The sequence below is a fragment of the Medicago sativa genome, chromosome 2 (assembly GCF_051527215.1).
Source record: "Medicago sativa cultivar Bolivia chromosome 2, Bolivia_mono, whole genome shotgun sequence".
NCBI classification, from domain to species: Eukaryota; Viridiplantae; Streptophyta; class Magnoliopsida; order Fabales; family Fabaceae; genus Medicago; species Medicago sativa.
In genome coordinates, this window is record NC_140750.1 from 3,216,653 (window position 1) to 3,237,208 (window position 20,556).

A 20,556-nucleotide genomic window follows, 5' to 3' on the forward strand; every position below is an offset into this window, starting at 1 on the left:
CACGGTGCCATTAATGGCACCAAAGTGCTACCCCGTTTTGGGTGGAGAACGACATAACACAATGGAACGGATGCATCTTTTTCTGTTGACCTTCCCGCACGTGTGATGCCATTATCATTTCTGTAGGTGTTCTTCTTGTTATTGATCAATTTTTATGATTCATTTTATTTTTCGACTGTGTTTTCAATTTCTATGAAAGACATTTTTTTCACATGGCTTGTTTGTTGTATTGAAACTAGGTTGTGCATGAAGATAGACTAAAATCTAATCCTAAGTATTACTATCAACTAATCATCATCTTCCACCAACCAATGACATTGTAATCTGGTTTATGCTATATGAGTCAGAAGAATTGTTGCCACCATCTGTAACAATGATAATCGGTGACGCTGTTCTGAGCAATCTATCAGTCTCTTCTGAAGACTGATTTCCACTTCCCCAACGGTGCTCTTCAATAACTAATATTCCCTCCAGTTCCATTGCCACTTCTTTCATGGTGGGTCTTTCCTCACCCTTCACCCGTAAACACCTTTCTGCAATAAGGGCAACTTCCTTTAGTTGCTCAATGTTCGCCTCATCAATATTTTTGTCCAAAATATCAAGTAATTGACCATCTTTCATTGAAGAAACAAAGTACAATGCAAGATTTCTATCTAACTCTGGCCTGCTAAAAGATAGTGCCTTCTTTCCTGTCAGTAGCTCTGCTAGTACAACTCCAAAGCTATAGACATCACTCTTCTCTGTTAATTGGCTTGTGTGGAAATATTCTGGGTCAAGGTACCCCCATGTCCCTTGCACTAGGGTTTTTATCTGACTATGATCAAGAGGAACAATCCTAGAAGCTCCAAAGTCAGAAACCTTTGCTGTGAGATTGCGATCTAGGAGTATGTTTGAAGATTTCACATCTCTATGTATGATTGGTGTAGATGCAGCAGAATGCAAGTATGCTAGGACTCCAGCAGTTTCTTTTGCTATTCTCAGTCTTGTTTTCCACGTAAGCTTTAAAGTTGGATTATGATCATGAAGATGCTCATAAACAGTACCATTGGGAATGAATTCATAAACAAGTAAAGGAACTTCTGTCTCTAAGCAACAACCCAAAAGCTTTACCACATTTCTATGGTTGATTTGGGAAAGCACAATCACTTCATTGATGAACGGCTCAATCTGGTTTGGGTCACTGATTTTGGACTTCTTAATTGCTACAATTCTTTTATCTTGTAAAACTCCTTTGTAAACTGTTCCCTGACCACCTTGGCCTAGAATCTTGCCTTCGTCGAAGTTGTTGGTTGCTTCATTTAGCTCCTCAACAGTGAAGACTTTAGTTGTTTCAGTTGACCCTCTATGCCTCACTAGTTGTTTTTGTAACAGTAAGCCACGTTTTGTTGAAAAAATTGTTCTTTCAGTTTAATGAGCTTTCTTTTCTTTAATGCCAAATACGCATAAAAGCTTCCAACCAGTAGTGCTACAAGGCTCATGCTGACACCTGGGCATAAAAAAACGGAAGCATGATGATTTTCTTTCTGCTCTGCCTAGCTTGTTGATGTTTCAAGTCAAATTATGTTTTTTTGAACAAGACAAGTCAAATTATGTTGTCAACGACATTAGTCAAAATCTCAAAATACCGCTTTTTTGGTCTTGAAGAAAACCTTGGGTAAATGAATTTCAATTCCGGACAACAACTTATAACATGGATTAATATTGTTGATTGCCAATGAAACACGTTTCAAATTTTAAAAAAATTTCATTGTGATGATAAACTTGGTTAACATTATCGTGTTATGAATGAATTGATAATAGAATGTGTTGTACTCACTCATTGCAATGATCATTATGATCTCTTTCCTTGACTTGGTATTGGATTTTGGACTGCATTTTGTTCCATTCATCTTCCCGTTTCCCTCATATTCTGCCGGACATAAACACTGGTAGCTTCCAGGTAGATTGGTGCATGTTGCTTCCTCAACACAGTCATTGGACTCCATGCATTCATTAATATCTAAGGATAATTTGTTAGTTTTGAGTTATGTTTTCCCAATGCACAAGAGTTTTCTAAGAACAATAGTTACTGTCATGGATTACCAGTAAACTGCAATAAAATGAAAACAACAAACCGACACACAAAATACAATAAATCAAACAAAACTAGAAAACTAAACAAGCAAACCCGAAGTGATTAAAGAAGAGAGAATGAAGAATAATAACACCAAGAAATATGTGGTTCAGTCATAAGACTTAATCCATGGGAGACAGAGCAAAAATGAATCTACTACGAGGAGAAGAACAAGATCAAATCCAATACAATATAGAGAGTTACGTGAATACGTCTCACATCTTACTTAGATTTTTCACATAGAGATACCTTATGCTATTTATATAGACCCCTGAATACATAGGCTCTAAATTAGTAGTAGTTCCAAGTTCCAACTGAATCAGTTTAATCAGTTATGGTGAGTAACTCATGTAATAGAATTGTAATAGACTGGCGATCTAAATACTATAGTTTATTTTCTTGTAACAAATTTTGAGACACTTAAACAGTTATTCAACTTTAAGTAATTTTGACTTGGTCATATGTAATTACAGAGACGGACTTATGATCACAAGACTAATTGTTTCTATCTTTCTACATGACGCATATTGGTGCCTGTTTGACACCCCTAAATTAATCGTTTTCGTATACAAATCCATCACATTTTTTATGTTAAAAAATTACTATAGATACAATGTCACATTCAATAAAGATTTATGATACATGTATAGGATGCACTCAATGTGTCACCATTTCAATAAAATCTTTGATGATAGCACTATATATAACATACTATATGGATCAATGAAGTCAGTTTTTTCTCATGTTCTCCAATAAAAGCATTATATGTCCCTTGAGAAGAATCACACAAATGACTCAAAAATAGGATCCAAATAAGAGAAAAGAAATATAGATACCTTGGCAACCATGAATGAGGTAAGGATTTCCCCTATATCCATGAAGGCATCTGCAAAGGTAACCAGATTTCTCAGGTGCATTGTAACATGTACTTTTGTTGTCCTTACATGCATAATTTGCAAGATCCTTCTGAGCTTGCTGGCACGTTTGGTTCCCTACTGCCCAGTCCAACAACACAGGAAATTCCTTCTTCTCCAACTTGAGGAGGTCCGTGGATTCGAAGGTGTAGGCTCCATTTTCAACAAAAAAAGCATAACCACAAGGATTGAAGTCATGTACCGCTGAGTGATTGTTGAATGAACCTACGGTAACAAAGGATACTTTCTCGAACAAATGACCTTGGAGTATTGAAATCTGACAACAACCAGTGCCGGAGCAAGATTCATTGGCCACAATATCATTAAACCTGTTGCACAAAGCCAAACATCCTGTGGTGTAGTTGTTTCCCCCAAAATCAAATGCTGCTAGTATTGCAATCGTGTCACAGCCAACGGTGACGAACTTGTTTCGAGTTGACGAGACTGGAAAATGTGTCATTCTGATACCCCAAAATGATTGGTTCACCTGTATACTCTTTTCGTCGTAGCAATCGCTGGCTACTGGCCATGCAACGCGTAGTTCACCATCAAGCGAGATGTTTAGAACAGTTTGATTAGTACGTGGCAGGAAAGGTATATGTGTTGAGGTTGAAGAAGAAGATGCTTTGGTGCAATTGATGAGAAAGGTGTTGTCCAAGGAACAATCCTTGGTGGTTCCAAATGGAAAGGGAATTGTGACAGAGCCACACTTTGTTGTGCAGTTTGGGAGAGATAGTTGCTGAGTTGTTGCTTTTGCAAAAAATACCGCAGAACCAACAACAACTACCAGCTGCAGCAACTGATTTGAGGCCACAGCCATGTGCATGGTTTTGCTAATTTTTCAGGTTCATCGTTATAACTTATACAAATCATTGGATTTTTTTAAGTGTTTAATCTATTTCTTCTTGTTGTACGTAATGCTATTTGAAAAGAGAAAAGTCAAAATGACTGATTCTTATTGTATGCAATGAAATGACAAAATTATTAGTTTTGAATTTTGATAAAGTGAACAAAAACTAGCTACTGGGAAATAAGAATGTGTCTTCTGACCCATTCTTCATATAAAATTTAAAAATACATTACAATATAGTCATGTTTATACATTATGTCCGGTCAAAAATTGTTTATATATTATGTTTCTGTCAAAAAAGTTGGCTATATAAAAAGAAACCGTTGACTTTGTTACGATTCCAAATGTGAAAGTGAATTTGTTGTTACACACACATGGAGTATATTCTATATGAACTAAGCCTTATGATCATGACAATAATATGATAAAAATATACTCCCTCCGTCTCACAATAATTGTCACTTTAGCATTTTTTCTTTTTCTCAAAATAATTGTCACTTTACAATATCGATGCAGCATTTATTACTTTTTTCCACTATTATACCTTTATTTATTGAATTTCATCCAACTTAACTACTCCACTAACTACAATTAATAAGGATATTTTAGTAAATGCTACTAATTTTACCATTGAAATCAACACAATTAATCATTTCCTTAATAATCGTGCACAAACCCTAAACGACTAATATTATGAGACGGAGGGAGTAGAAAGGTTTTCTGTTGGTGGTAAAGTCTAGACCCATATTGTGGCTCACTCACTGTGCTTAAAATCCACAGTTTGTTTTTATTTATTTAAAATATATTTCACAGCGACCACCATTTTTCCCTTCATGGTTAATCTTCTTCTTTATGCTCACCTTCATAGGTACAAGTTTCCATGGCCAATCTCTTCTTCACACCTAATGTCTAACTCTAATCTAATCACGTGAGGTGCAAAATATTATATTGTATCACAAAATATCGAGTACTGATATACTTTAAACAACTAACAAGCAAAGAGAAGGAAACGAGGCAAATTGGATGAATTACTAGTCTCACTTTTTTCCCTTTGTTTGTCATGTTTCTTAAAATACAACAGTACTGGATATTTTGTCTTCACCTTTGAGACAAATTGGATGGATTCATACAAGATTCTAATGTGTGCAAAATATGATATTGTATCACAAAATATCGAATACTGTTGTTGCTTGTACCAAGTTGGTTTGTGCTTCTTTAAAACTGAAGAAAACAAATGTGAAGATTATAAGAGATATCGTTTTTCACATAGCCATTTGTCTGAGTTTTCGTAGAAAGCAACATTCATACCATTGAGCATTGTTCATAAAATAAAAAAAATTGGTTTGGTTTGGCTTGGTTTTGTAATCTTTTCTGACAATTTCTAAGCCAAATCAAACTGAGGGACAACTTTGGTTTGAACGGTTGATATATCTAAAATTTAAGAAATCTATTTTAGAAACTCTAAAAAATTTATTTTTTCCCTAAAAAGAAAATTATTTTTCAAGACTATATATATTTTTTATTCTATTAAAACAAATACATAAGCTAAAATGGGAAAATAATATTAATATAAAATGATTAAAAAAATACATGTAAACAACATATTTTTTGGTAGTGAAAAACAACATATTTTTTTGAAAGGAACATATTTTTAAAAATAACACTATTAGTATATTGTGAAATAAAAGAAATAATAATAATAATAATAATAATAATAATAATAATAATAATAATAAAATATAATCTTTTTGGGTGATTAGTTTTGAATTATGTAAAATCGATATCTAAACCAATAGAGATTAAATTTGATTGGTTTGGTTTGAACTTAGACATTGAAAAATGGAATCAAATTAATTGGTTTAGATTGAATTTTCGAGTTTATCATATCATTATTTTGATCCTTATTTCCTTACCTATATGATGTTTTCATATCATTATTTTGATCCTTACGTCCTTTACCTACATGATGTTTTCCAAAGTTTGTTATATTTATTCAAAGTTGATGATTATACTAAGAGGGGTATTCAATTAAGATTTGTAAAGACTTTTATGATGAAAAACTTGTGGTGTTTGATCAAAATTTTTATTTAATTTAAAAAATTATAATGATATTTAATTATAATTTTCTAGACTCTTTTTGAAAGAAAGAATTTTAGATTAAAGTAAAATTTTATGTGAATGATCTATATGTTATAAATTTACGATCTAAGAGTTCAATTTGAGAAATACCAATAGAATAAAACAACATTAAAAGGTGTATTATTGATGTAATTTTGATCCCTCGTGTGTGTATATGTTATACTTCTCTCTACATTCTCTCATGTCTCTTACCTCATGCATTTTCACTTCTTTCAACGAGCGCTACTCTAAGACTGTGACCCCCCCGCCCCCCGCCCCGTTTTTGTTTTGTAGATAGACGAAAATGACAATAGTCATTGAAAACTCACGCACAAGTGGAGAGAACGAGGTTCGATCCACGGTCATCACGCCTTACCTAGCAGTCGAAGTAGGAGTTGTGGATGATTGTAACTCTTTCTAACAAAAGAATTATATTCAGTGTTGATGATGAGTAAATTCCATGTAGTATGAAAGTCGCCATCAACATTCATAAAAGCATCAAGAGGATGAGTGGGCTAAGCTCAATTGTGAGGAGCATTGAAATCCAACTTGAATGTTGCTAGTTGTGCCGGATCTCCTACGAGATTCTAATGTACGCTGGATCGAAGACTATGCTTGAAGAATTAGGCATTGTAATGCTCTTACTAAAATTTCCTAGTAGTTAATATATAGTCCATAATCCAGTAACTCTAAGTTCTAAAAAACATGGTTTTAGATTATACTAGTCATGATCATAGTTTGCCAATCATTGTTCCTAGAATAAGGTGTTTGGAAAGTAAAGATTTGAATGTTAAATTCTGCCATCTTTGGCGTGAAAGAAATTGTTGTGGAGATTACATGACTAATCTTAGCTTTAATTTGCAAAACTTGAAGCTTCTCATCGTGAAGATAGGAGCAATCATTGGTTAGATTTTACTGGTGTGTTTGGTATCACGTTCCAACTCACAATTGCGATTCCCAATGCATGATTTGCCGTGACTTTAGTGAAGCTGGGAATTGTAGAGTTAGAGAAAACGTGGTTTTGCCCTCTCCCACCGTGGGCCCAAACACATACTACATCTTTTTTCCAAACTTTCAATTATGAATAAACTACTAATTTAATCTTAAACTATCAATCTCTCTTTAATTTAGCATTTAAACTATAAACACACGTTAACAATCCTTAAACTATATAAAATCCATCAATTTAGTCATTAAATTATATTAAAATCCTTCAATTTATTCCCTCACATCTTAATAATAGGGATTTAAAAACTCATTTATGTTGGCTTGATGATGTTGGTTTGAGACCTTCAAACATGTTTTTATCAATTACTCAGATTCGATTCTTTCGATATCAATTTCAATGAGGTAGTTCATAAAATAGGCCCCACAAATGGATGGTAGGACTAAACCTCTCAGATTAGTCGGTTGTTAGGTCTGATATCGAGTTTTAAAGAAAAAAATAAAAATAATAGGGACTAAAAAGATACATAAATCTAGACCAAAAAAAAGATACATAAATTTTACTCCCTCCGTTTCAAAATGAGTGCCGCTTTAGCCAAAACAATTTGTTTCAAAATGAATGTCACTTTCAGTTTCCAATGCAATAATAACTTTTTCTTTTCAATTGTACCCTCCAATTAATACTCTGCACACTACTTCCAAAGTATTACTTTTAAAACTAACTAATAGTTAATAAGGATAATTTAGTAAAATAACCATTCTCTTTCTTTTAATCATGACATTTCTTAATATGTGTATAAACACCTAAAACGACACTCATTTTGAAATGAAGGGAGTAAATTAAATAATGCTACCTTTTAGATTCATATCAATCTACTTCACTTAAAAAGTGTGTTGGCTAGGTAACTGGAAAGAAAAGTGTGCTGGCTAAGCAAACATGAGTTTACCCCTTCCTCACTCCATTTACCTCCAATTAATAACACAAGCAAACAGTAGAATTCAGTAAAATCTCACAATCGTTTTCAATTTCAAAATCAAAATTCTCCACACAAGTCACAACGCAACACAAAAACGAAAACTCAAAAAAAGAGAGAATCACTGAAAATCATACAACAGAGTTCGAGTTCGAATCCAAATCCGTTACATTCCAAAACCCTAGCTAGGGTTCCGATCCAATCATGGTCGACGACACCGTTACATCACCTCCTCCTCCTTGCTCTGCTCCCGTTCCTCTCGGTTCCGGCGTCATCTCTCTCGTTAACCGTCTTCAAGACATTTTCTCCCGCGTCGGAAGCCAATCCGCCATCAACCTCCCGCAGGTCGCGGTTGTCGGAAGCCAGAGTAGCGGCAAGTCTAGCGTCCTCGAAGCTCTCGTCGGCCGTGATTTTCTCCCCCGTGGGAATGAAATCTGTACTCGCCGACCTCTTGTTCTTCAGCTTGTTCGGAGTTCTGAACCGGCTGATGAATACGGCGAGTTTCTTCATTTGCCTGGGAAGAGGTTCTACGATTTCTCTGATATTCGTAGGGAAATTCAGGTAATTCTTCATCGTTTCACTCAATGCTTTTCCTTTTCGTGCTTGATTTTGCTCAATTCATAAATTGTTTGTAGCTATAAATAGAACTGTAAAATCTAATTAGTGTTGCTTAATTTATTATTTTCCCGCTAGTTTAGGATTTTGACCTATGAAGCACTTACACAGACATCAGACACCGATCATTATTTGAGAAAATGACATATTGAATTGAATGCAATCACATTTGTCGTGTCAAACAGTGACACATGTCTGCCTTCGGAGTGTTGGTATTACGGAGATTGTAATCAACTAGTATTTGTTTCATTGCTATTTTTTTTACTTTGAAAGAGAAATTAAAAGAATCAAAGGCAAAGTGTTTGCAATTAGTCTAGTTACAAAAGAGATAATGTAGATACATTTAAATTCTAAAAATTATATAGTTATGAGAACTTGGATGGGATTAATTTAAGAAATATAGTTATCATGGGGAATGCATGTTTATTTTTTTATTTTAACACGTGAATTCTTGTTTTGGAAAGAATATGTGATATGCTGAGTTGGAAAGTAGATTAAGATATGTCCTCACTCATTGTGTTAGAATTGTTGTGAAATTCCTATCTGTAGCTTTTAGAAGCGACATGTGAAAAATTTATGAACCTATCTACAGTTTAGCCATTGCTGTTGTGTCGATCTCATATTTTCCATATTTGGGACAATTTATTATGTTTCCGCCCTTAGATCTGTTTAGCAGCAGGTATAGGAAAAAAGCATGATATGATTCGGTTCATGAGCTGACTTGTAGATTATAAATGAATTGGAATATTTTAATTCTTAGGATTTTTAGCCTTCGTTTGAACTTTTAAGTAATTCCTTACCTCAAATAGTATTTCCTACCTAGAGATCTAGAGTTTTCTTACTTATCTTGATGGATGAGTTGGTGGTGATCATTTAGTTCATAAATCACAACCTTGGAGAAGAGTAATTGTCCAGATTATTTAGTCAGTCAAAGTTAAGTGCATCCATATTAAGAGGATAGTTTGCGATCATCTAGCTTACAACCTTGCCTACCTGTTTGTTTGATATAGGTTTGTGATAGCAAGCTCACAGTTAAGAGGGTTTACTCACACTAGGTAAGTAAAGTCTAAAGAGGTCAGAAGGCGACCAACAACGCCCCAAATAACTGAATCTTGTAGAGAAGAGAATTATTCAATCAACAGTTTGCAGTTAGTTATGCTGAAGCTATATAGGCAGTAGCCAGGAGAGAAGAGGGTAGTTTTGAAGCCTTGACAACTAAGGAGAGGTTAGGGTTCTCAAATACACCAAGTGTCATTCATTGTATTCTTCTGATCTTCTTCAATCCAATCATTGGTGGAATGGGTCCATACTGAATAAAATAATTCATCCATTTTGTTTTGCGATAACAACCAGTCTTAGAATTTTGCTTTAGGCTGAAGTCCTCTCCAAAATTTAGCTCAAAAGGTGAGGATTTATGAGATCTTAACTCACCCTTTATCAGTTAGTATTCCTTAATCTCTCTTATGAGCCAAATTTTAGCAACCGATATCAAAGCTCCAATACTGTGAGCATTGCACGGTGGCCATAAGAATGGAGGCCATGGGGAGGAGCTTGCAAGAGTTGTGACCACCATGAGAAGAGCAAGTGGGAGAATGTTTGTTGATGCAATCACAAATTTGTAGAGATGATGCATACATGAGAGTGAGCAAGATAGATTGGCATTTTCAGTTGAGGGGTGCTAAAAGGAAGGAGAGTATCAACTACCTTGGTAGCCATGGAAGGATGCCATTTGTCTTGGTTTCAACGGTGGATTGTTGCAAGCCGAACCAAACTTGGGTGACATTACCCAATAGGACTACTGCAGCCGTTGCCCAAATTATAAGACTCTTCCAAGCCAGCCTTTACAGTTTGCTGTGTATTTTAATAGGCTGTTGGACTCTAATGTTCCTATTCCAACGTTACCTTCTCTTGTCTCCGTCTGAGTAGAATGAAGAAACTTTGACGTCACTTTTGTCACTTATTAAGGGTGACCCTAACCTTTCAACCATGATGATAATTTTCTCTGTCTAGAGAAGAAAGCGATTTATTTTTCCCATTCATCCATGAGGCAGTCATACACACAGTAAATTCAATCACAACCAAACCAAGATTAACCCAGGTGCAATCCAGTAGTGATCCTCAAAGATCATTTACATATATTTGAAGTTCATTATATGCATACATGGCATTCAATGGTCCAACATAGAGTGGAACAAATTGATATTGTAGAGACTCCATCCTATGACCTAAGTGGATGGGAGTACAATTGAATATAGATTGGTTGAATGAGTTTTGCGGTATACTCTTTTCTCATTTGTCACTGCAGCTTTCAATGTTGCATCAGCATTACTACAATAGTCACACGTATTACGGCCTTGGTTGAAGATTCATAATCTGTTTGAAATCATTTACATTTTTTTTGATCTCGGGAAGTAGTTGAACTTCAGATTTTCATATTTGCATCTGTATATCATGTGATGATTATATTATACTCTTGATAATGATGTTCTGACAAGTTATGGCACGTAGTAGCTTAATCCTCTATATCTCAATGTTGACCTGTATATCATTATTATCTTTCTATAGGCTGAAACTGATAGGGAAGCAGGAGACAACAAGGGTGTCTCAGACAGGCAGATACGTTTGAAGATTGTTTCACCAAATGTTCTGGACATGACGCTTGTAGATCTCCCAGGCATTACGAAGGTTCCTGTTGGTGATCAGCCTTCTGATATTGAAGCCCGGATCAGAACAATGATCATGTCATATATTAAAGAGCCGTCCTGTCTTATTCTAGCTGTCACACCAGCAAATTCAGATTTGGCTAATTCAGATGCTCTTCAAATGGCAGGAGTGGCTGATCCTGAGGGTATGCTTTTGCTTCCATACATACCAAAAGCTTTGAATATTTTTTTGCATCTCTTTAATTGGTTATAATTGGTCATATGATGCAGGTAATAGAACGATCGGTGTAATCACAAAGGTATACTCTTCTACCATTATAATTTATGTGTATCTTTGTGGATTTTGTTATATGCTGTTAGTCGTTCTGACAGTGTTAGGCACATTTTTTGCTATGTAGTTGGATATCATGGACAGAGGTACAGATGCCCGTAATCTGTTACAGGGAAAAGTTATTCCCCTCCGACTTGGCTATGTTGGTGTTGTAAACCGTAGTCAGGAGGTAATGATAATTTCTACTGTGATGAAGGTGTTGTTTGGCTAATTTAACTATTGCATATATTCTATTAGATTTAGTTAGATTATATATTCTATTAGATTTAGTTAGATTTTGTCTCTATATACAAGCAATATGGAAGGACACTTTGCAAATAAAGACGCATATGCTAATTGCTTGAATAGTGTTTATGTCAATGTGTTATACTGAAATATGGTTTCTCTTGTTTTATAAAACTAGGATATTCAAATGAACCGGAGTATAAAGGACGCTCTTGTCGCCGAAGAGAAATTTTTTCGCAGTCGTCCTGTAAGGAAATTCCTATGCATAGTTGTATTCAAGCCTTTTGTTGACTTGTATATTCTCTATACAGATGTTTATATACAGATGTTTATCCGTTTGTTATTCACAGGTATACAGCGGTCTAGCAGATAGTTGTGGTATACCTCAACTAGCAAAAAAGTTAAACCAGGTACCTTTTGTCATTTAAAAAACATTTTTTTAAACATATTTTACTGTTCAAAATGCTGGAATTAATTAGGATTTTCAGCATTCCCTTTGCCAGACAGAGCAAAACATCCCCCTCTCTTCCCATTTTTAAATATATTTTACTGTTTAAAATGCCGGAATTAATATCTAGGTTTTTTTTTAACTTCATACAAAGGTATTCAAAAGCTTCTTCCATAGTATGATTTAGTTATCTCCCTTAGTATATGGCTAAGTTATAACTGTCTCGGCAAAATGCCATATCAACATCGGAGAGGGAAAATTGTTAAAATGATTCTTGGAAAAACACAGTAAACAGAACTAAATTCATGCAAATTTTGTAAAAGAGTAAACCATTATGAATTTGATTAAGATTGTGGTTTCTGGACTGATGCATGCCATGTATAACTGCCTGCCTATCACTTTGCAGATTCTAGCACAACATATCAAAGCTGTGCTACCTGGGCTGAGAGCACATATAAGCACTAACCTAGTTACTGTCGCAAAGGAGCATGCAAGCTATGGAGAAATCACCGAGTCCAAGGCATGTGTTAATACTAGGATCTGTTATGCATATGTCCCTATGACTTGCTAACTAATTATTAATTAAATTTACTGTATAATCGTTCTCCTTATTTAATCAAGTATCATATTTTTTACTTTGGCTGGACTTTTGCCTCATTTTATCTATAACTTTTAATGGTTAATCCTCAACAGGCTGGTCAGGGTGCTCTTCTCTTGAATATTCTTTCAAAATATTGTGAAGGTACCTATCCTTACAATCTGGTTTCTTTTCTCTTACTCAGCTTTTCCATTTGGAAATTCATATTTTCTTTTCTCTTTCAAAGTATTAATTGGTTTTCACATATTGTTACCTTTCCTAATTTAGTAACTGCCATCTCCATTTTCTTTCTGAAAACAGCATTCTCCTCCATGGTTGAAGGAAAGAATGAAGAGATGTCTACATCTGAGTTATCTGGTGGGGCGCGAATTCATTATATTTTCCAATCCATCTTTGTCAGGAGTTTAGAGGTATATAATGCTGTATTTACATGTGATATATCAGCATTGTTAGACTTTACCTACTCTTATGTCATGCTTAATGTAGAGATGGAAAATGGCTACAATAACTAACCCATTAGACCATTTGTAACTGATTCTAAAAAGTCAACCAGCCTATTTTCTTTATTATACCAAGTGGATGTCTAACCTGCCGACCTTTATTTGTTTGATGAAAAATACAAACATCCCTTTATTTATATTTCAGGGATGGAAATGAGTGATTTCTTTTCAAATAACTTTATTAAAGAAGTTATTGAAACAGAAAATTAAATTGATTCTCAATACTGCATTGATTGATTTCTGATACAAATGATATTTATACACATCAGAGAGGGAATTTTCTAGAAGTGTCATAATATGTACCACAATCACACTAAAATGACGAACCATAACAGCATGCTAAAATAGGAAGATCTAGAATAATTGGAGGTAGGATCAGGTGGTTTTCATATCTGTATATCATTATTCTACCTTCGAAGCATGGGTTAGTGCTAACTTTAGTGAGAGCATCTGTGAGCTGATCATGAGCAGGCAAGTACATGACTTATCTAAGACTTGGCTATAACCTGTTCCGTGATAAAATAAAGATCATGTTCCATGTGCTTTGTTCTGGAATGAAGCACTCTATTGTGACTCAGAAACTGCACTCTGATTATATCACACCAAAGAATAGGAATATGGCACCCAATTTCTAACTCAGAAAGCAGAGACTGGATCCATGAATTCAACAGGTGATGGCCATGATGTAAAAAAAGTATCAGCACTAGGAGGGGCAACATCGTTCTGTTTTCGGAACCAAGAAACCAAGTTATGCCCAAAGAAAATGCAAGAACCAGAAGTGGGCCGTATGTTAATGGTTATCAACATCAGAGCCCAGCTTCACAAAAAAACTTGCAAACTCAAAAGAGCATTAAGCTGCAGCAATGACCCATGATCAGTGCTACCTGTGAGGTACCTCGGAATCCTTTCACCAGCTTGTCAGTGTTCAAAAGTAGGTTCAGCCATAAATTAAAAGACCTTGTTGACATGAAAGAACATGCAAATTCTCTCTAAGGTCAGGGAATGCTCGGTGTAGTTCTTTACCCAGCCTTCTCATCTGTTCTTGCTCCTCTTTTGCACAGGCGAAAATATCTCAGCTAAATCCAACCTTTGACCACCATCTTGCTTTATATCAATTAATGAAATAATTAGTTAATAGAGCAATCTGGGTTGTCCTTGACCTTGAAGACCCACCTGCGATCTGTAGCAGACGGGATAGGATGAAATCAACCGAGGACCAACACTTCGTTTTTAATGTTATTTTATGAAGGAAAAACAACAAATTAGATTAATATCAGAGGTATTTTAATGGAAAAGGAAAACAATACTGTTATAAGTTTATAATGTACTGGAATTTTAGGCCATAGGCAAAATGAGTATTTAATGTTATACAGCGTAGGAGTTGTGTTGCTTCTGTTCTTCTGATTTAGCTACTTTGAGACTTATGTAACTTGGCACTATCTTGAAGGAGGTAGATCCATGTGAAGGCTTGACTGATGATGATATTCGTACTGCCATACAAAATGCAACTGGGCCAAGATCAGCATTGTTTGTACCCGAAGTGAGTCTCATCACTTGTTTTTAAACAGAAATTTAAATTTTGAAAATTTCTCATTTAATTCCTACTCTTGAACATATCTCTCTATTTGCAACAGGTACCATTTGAAGTCCTCGTGCGAAGGCAAATATCTCGTTTATTGGATCCAAGTCTTCAGTGTGCCAGGTTTATATATGATGAATTAATAAAGGTAGGGGGGCAGGGCTTTATGGTTTGCCATTTCTACCGTCTCACCTCACCAAGTATGCTCCTGACTAAATTTCCTTATCTACAGATGAGCCATCGCTGTATGGTGACTGAACTGCAGCGGTTCCCTTTCTTACGGAAACGTATGGATGAAGTTATAGGAAACTTTTTACGGGAAGGCCTTGAACCATCAGAGAACATGATTGCACATATCATGGAAATGGAGGTATGCTCATATATTGTTTGAGCCTTTGAGGTGTATGCTTATAATTGGTCCTATTAGGTTTTTCATTAGACCTAACTTATCCTCACCAAATCGACGGTAAGGCGAGAGGTTACACTTCTTATAAACTCATGTCAGGCCTTGTCTCTATTTATTGTTATGTGAGACTTGAGTTTTTCCCAATCACCCCCTCACCCCCCACACTACTGGAATTGATGCGTTGATATAAAACTCCAATTGAGTCTTTTTTCAAGAGTACAAAAAACAAAGCTAAAACATGAGGCAGGTGAACCATATATCTTTAACCTTAATTCTTAAGATCTATAATATTAAAAATAAAATACAATTATAAAAGTAAAATACTGAAAATTGCAAATAACAAAATTAAAATAACATATAACATGTTCAAATAATAGTTAAAAGAATAGAATATTTTAGTAAATGTTATATATTGTCCTAGTGAAAATAATTACTTATACAAATAGTATAAAAAATATTGATACATATAGCATTAATTATTTTATATATAACAATAATAAAATTCAAATAGAGTCACTCTTTAAAAATACATGTCACTCTTTATAAACACATGCCAGATCTTGTCTCTATTTAATGTGGGATTTGGATTTTTCCAAATAGGTCCTTCTTCTAGCTACCTAATACTACAATCATCACGTTAATAATAGTTTATCATAACTCAATTAGGTTATGGGTCCAAATCATACTAGCACCTGACAAATCCTACAGAATTTGTGGTGTAAGTTATAACTGAAATGATTGTTTGGAACTAAAAGTCTTTTATCGATATTACTTTCAACTATAATCAATTATGCAGTCTCAACCTTTCTTATTTTAATAGATCCTAGTTCCTCCATTTCCTTAAACATGATCTCGCATAGCAAAATGAAATAATTATTGGCAAAAGAGTTAGTTGTGAACTGATATCTGCTGGTGGGTATGCCAATTTTTCATTTCTTAGAATTTATCTCCTTTTTTTTTTTGTGGTGAGAATTTATCTCCCTTTTAACTGATGCATATGGGTTTTCAGAATTTTTAACAAACCTGAAATATTTTTTACTTAATTATTACGACTGTTTCTTTTGGCATTCTGCCACTCTCCAACTGGCCATTTGGTCAAAGGTTTTATTTATTTTGTAAAGCGTATTTGTAGGTGCATTGTTGTTGGTAATTTTTTTAAAACAGACAGGTTGTATTTAGTTGGTTGAACATTGCTTCGGTTGCTATTCTGAAACTTAGAACATTAGTGTTTAGTATTCTCTCGACATAAAATGGAAAGACCGTCAAATGTCAGTTGTGATGGTCAGTTTATTAGATTGAATCTTCATTTTCATCTCCATACTTTCTTATTTAAAGTTTGAACAACTCAATTTTGCAGATGGACTACATAAATACTTCCCACCCAAATTTTATTGGTGGAAGTAAGGCATTAGAAATTGCAGTGCAACAGACCAAATCTTCTAGGGCTGCCTTATCACTTTCTAGGCCAAAGGTATAGCTGGGCTCTAATTCCAAATATGCCCTATGTTTTGAGATATCAAAACTAATCCTTGTTTGCTTTTCTTCTGTTTTTGACTTTTAAATTGATCTCAAATAGGATGCTCTGGAATCTGAAAAGGGATCTGCCTCTGAAAGAACTGTGAAGTCTCGGGCTATTCTTGCAAGACAGGCTAATGGAGTAGTTGTTGATCCGGTTTGTAATCATTTCTATTAAGTTGTATTCATTTATCTTTATTTGTGGGAGTCAAAGTAAGTGGCACCAAATTTTTATGTTATTCTTATCTCTTCTATTATGGTATTAATAAAAAAACAGGCTGTGCGTGCTGTATCAGACGCTGAAAAAATTGCATCTTCTGGTAATTTGTTTCTTCTATTTAATGTTTCACATCATTGCATTTGTTTTAGCATTTGCTCGCTATTGATCTTATTTTTTGGTTGTGTAACCTTCAATCAAAGTGATTTTTACGTATCAGCAAATATCATTATCGTTTTATTAAGATATCGACAATTTTGAATGATTGATGTTGTTTTAGGAAACATTGGTGGATCAAGTTGGGGCATCTCATCCATTTTTGGTGGAGGTGATAAGTCTGCGAGGGAGAATGTAGCTAGTAAGCAACATGCTGAACCATTTCATAGCGTGGAAGTGGAACAATCATTCTCTATGATCCATTTGACGGAGGTTTATATCTTGCGACACATTTATCGTCATATTTATTATTATGTTTCACAGGTATACGTTTTCATATACACATTATTTTTGTAGCCACCTCCTATCTTGAGGCCATCTGATAGTAATTCAGAGACGGAAGCTGTCGAAATTACGGTAACAAAGCTGCTTTTGAAATCATATTACGACATTGTCAGGAAAAACGTTGAAGATTTTGTCCCCAAAGCAATTATGCACTTCTTGGTACTAATATTCTTCTTTTAAGTCTTCCAAAATTACAAATTATTGCAATTATAGATCAAAAGTAATTCGTATCATGCTGTAATTTCCATTGTTCTACTTTGATACAGCATTCAGGAAAATATATTCTTATTTTTTGTATTTCTCGAGAAATGCTTGTGTCTACACAAGTTGTGAAGACCAGACCAATCAATAACTAACAAGTTTTCAAGTAAATATGAAATAGTTATGCGTCACAATAGTTAATAAGTAAAGAATATGGATGGTCTTATATCAGTACTTAACTGTAACCGCTGAGGCCTCTGTGTCGTGATTCCATAGAATCTTGGTTGAACCAACTGGCGGACTGGCCGGATCCCGGTTCAACTGGTTGAATTGTCTGGTCTGGTTCTGATAACACTGATTGAGAGTCTAATTCTACCAAAAGTCTATGACTCCTTGGAAGAAGATAGTTTTACCTCCCACTCAAAAGGAAAATGATAAAAAGTATTCACTCTCCTCTCTTGCTCATGTGTGCATTCCCCTATCATAAGAGAGTCAAAATGACCCTCGTCTTGAAAATACCTTCATCTTCTAACTAACTCACCATTCAACCCATGTTATTTTCCCATCCTTGCTTAAACTCTCCAAACAAAATGATTCATTTAAGCAAAAGAAAATGTTAAAGTGAGATAAAAATGCTACGTCTGAGAGAGAATCTGTAGGCAACAAGCCTGAAGAAGCTCATGGGAGCTGTATCACAAATAACATAACAGTATATGCTGCTTGGCATACTATATTTCTAAATTTACTAAGCCACTCTTCAACTGAACACACAGGCTACTACACTGATACAGCTATTACTTCACTTATTATTATTTTTTTTTTAATTTTATTCAGTAAATCATTATTATAAACTCCAAATCCAGGGTTTTTTTGTCCCTGCTGATACAGCACCATCTCATTCCCTAAATCCCCCGTGCCCTGTCATTGACGGTTTGGAATTGCTTTTTTCGGTAGACGGGTGACAGGGTGTTAGTTCTTTTATTAAATTTGAAAGTATATTTTACCATATGCTTTGTGCTATTTATTTTGAAATGGTTGACAATTCTTGAATTTTCACGCATTCCATAAATCCTTACCACTGTCTTTTACTGATTCGTGTCAGGTAAACAACACCAAGAGAGAGCTACACAATGTCTTCATTAAAAAGTTATATAGGTAAAATATAGAAGTTATGGCTTGTTAATTCTTTGTGATGTATATATAAGTTTCTCCAATGTTTCTTGTTTCTTGCTGATTGTACTTTTTATGATATATACTCAAACCAGAGATAACCTGTTTGAAGAGATGTTGCAAGAACCCGATGAGATAGCCTCGAAAAGAAAGCGTTGTAGAGAACTTCTTCGAGCTTATCAGCAAGCATTTAAGGTGAAAAGTCATAATACTTCACTGAAAACGTCTTATCTAAAGTTCTGTTATTTTACGTGGTGTCTGGTTATTCTGTGTTTAAGTTGTTTGGTCCGACATTGTGGAAATGTGTGGTCTTTGGTGCTCATGATCTCCCTGTTCTGTCAGCTGTGTATTTAATATGTATGCATTCAACCTATATTTGGTTCTCATGTGGTGCACTTACCTATGTTTCTGGTAATTAGTCTCTTTGTCTGTGTATGGGTTTCTATTCAAAACATTGGCTTTCTACAAGTCATAAGTCAATGTGATGGATTGGGACATAATGTGTCACTTATTTGGTACATGCATGCTTGTGACTTGTCAACAACTCGGTGTTGTTGAGTCAAATTCTTCTCGCTACTACTTCCAAATGTATATAATTGAAGGTTTATTTATTTTTTCTAGCTTTTTTACTTAAAAGCTGGTTGTAGGATGACTGTATTTTATTGTTGTAGGACTTGGAGGAGCTGCCTATGGAAGCGGAAACACTTGAAAGAGGATACAGTTTACCTGAAACAACTGGCTTGCCTAAAATTCACGGACTACCAACATCATCAATGTATTCAACAAATAGTTCTGGAGATTATTATGGAGCTTCTCCTAAGCACCCTAAGTCAAAAAGGTCTTCTCATTCTGGGGAACTTCAATCTCCATTTTATGCTAATGCAGATTCCAATGGAAATGGAAAACAATCTGCATCAGGCTTTTATCCCACCCTTGAGACATAAGCTATAACTAAACAAGCTTGTTTGTCCAAGTAGTTTAATTCAAGGCATGTTATTCATTTGATTAAGTTCTGCCTTCCGGAGCTGGAATGCATGAACCTAATGTTTTCTAACTAAGACAGTCTTGTATGTCGGTCAAGGCTTTCTTAACCTAAGTTCACCTTTTGTTCTCATATAGCATCGACATTACTTGCAAAGCTCCTGAAAGAATAATAGGAAAAGGCGACCTTTCACATTTTTGAGAATCGGCTTTCTGTATATGAACTTTTTTTTCTGTTATTATTAGTTAGGTATTGTCTTGGCAATTCTGCACCTCCAAAGTTTCTTTGCAGTAAAAGTAGGACGTTATTTGCTATGTGAAATGGCTTGCAACATTGATTTTTAATATAAGGATGAGATGTCGGGATTTTCCCGTTGATTGTTTGTTATTGCAATGTAATGAAGTAATTTGTTTACACTGTTGTTTTGATCTTTGCAATGATTGAGGTTGGTTTGTTTTCTTCTCGATCTTACAAACAGGTTCTATAGAAACAAACCATTTTTTTAAATTCATGGAGATTCATTAGCAAAAACAATTTGATAGATAGATTAAAAGCAAACGTTGATTAAAATTTGTTTGGCTTTTGAAAAAAAATCAACTAGAATAATTTTTTTTTCATATTTGATAAAAATTCACTGAATATTTAAATGAAATATAGTCCCTCAAAAAAAAAAATTAAACGAAATATAGGT

The 20,556-nt window shown here is 34.8% G+C and overlaps 1 protein-coding gene and 1 pseudogene across 4 annotated transcripts; one reads left to right on the forward strand and one right to left on the reverse strand.

The window, feature by feature from the left end:
- Positions 1-138: 138 nt before the first annotated feature.
- Positions 139-3,967, reverse strand: LOC146943655 (wall-associated receptor kinase 5-like; annotated as a pseudogene). Its single transcript, XR_015025670.1, has 3 exons — positions 2,950-3,967; positions 1,817-1,999; positions 139-1,486 (listed from the first exon to the last, which is right to left on the reverse strand). The product of XR_015025670.1 is annotated as a wall-associated receptor kinase 5-like (transcript).
- Positions 3,968-7,985: 4,018 nt separating this feature from the next.
- On the forward strand, positions 7,986-20,279 carry LOC146943656 (dynamin-related protein 3B-like). 3 transcript variants are annotated; one of them, XM_085741933.1, is made up of 20 exons: positions 7,986-8,475; positions 11,095-11,377; positions 11,463-11,491; positions 11,591-11,692; positions 11,927-11,995; positions 12,099-12,158; positions 12,603-12,716; positions 12,890-12,938; positions 13,095-13,204; positions 14,742-14,834; positions 14,929-15,021; positions 15,106-15,243; positions 16,637-16,750; positions 16,856-16,951; positions 17,072-17,114; positions 17,292-17,440; positions 17,525-17,671; positions 18,816-18,868; positions 18,979-19,078; positions 19,555-20,279. In XM_085741933.1, exons 1-20 carry the CDS (start codon positions 8,119-8,121, stop codon positions 19,825-19,827), a joined length of 2,472 nt encoding a protein of 823 aa, XP_085598059.1. In that variant the 5' UTR covers positions 7,986-8,118; the 3' UTR covers positions 19,828-20,279. The 3 variants fall into 3 exon arrangements, with proteins under 3 accessions (XP_085598059.1, XP_085598057.1, XP_085598058.1); XM_085741931.1 differs by having other exon boundaries at positions 12,890-13,204; XM_085741932.1 differs by having other exon boundaries at positions 14,929-15,243.
- Positions 20,280-20,556: the final 277 nt, after the last annotated feature.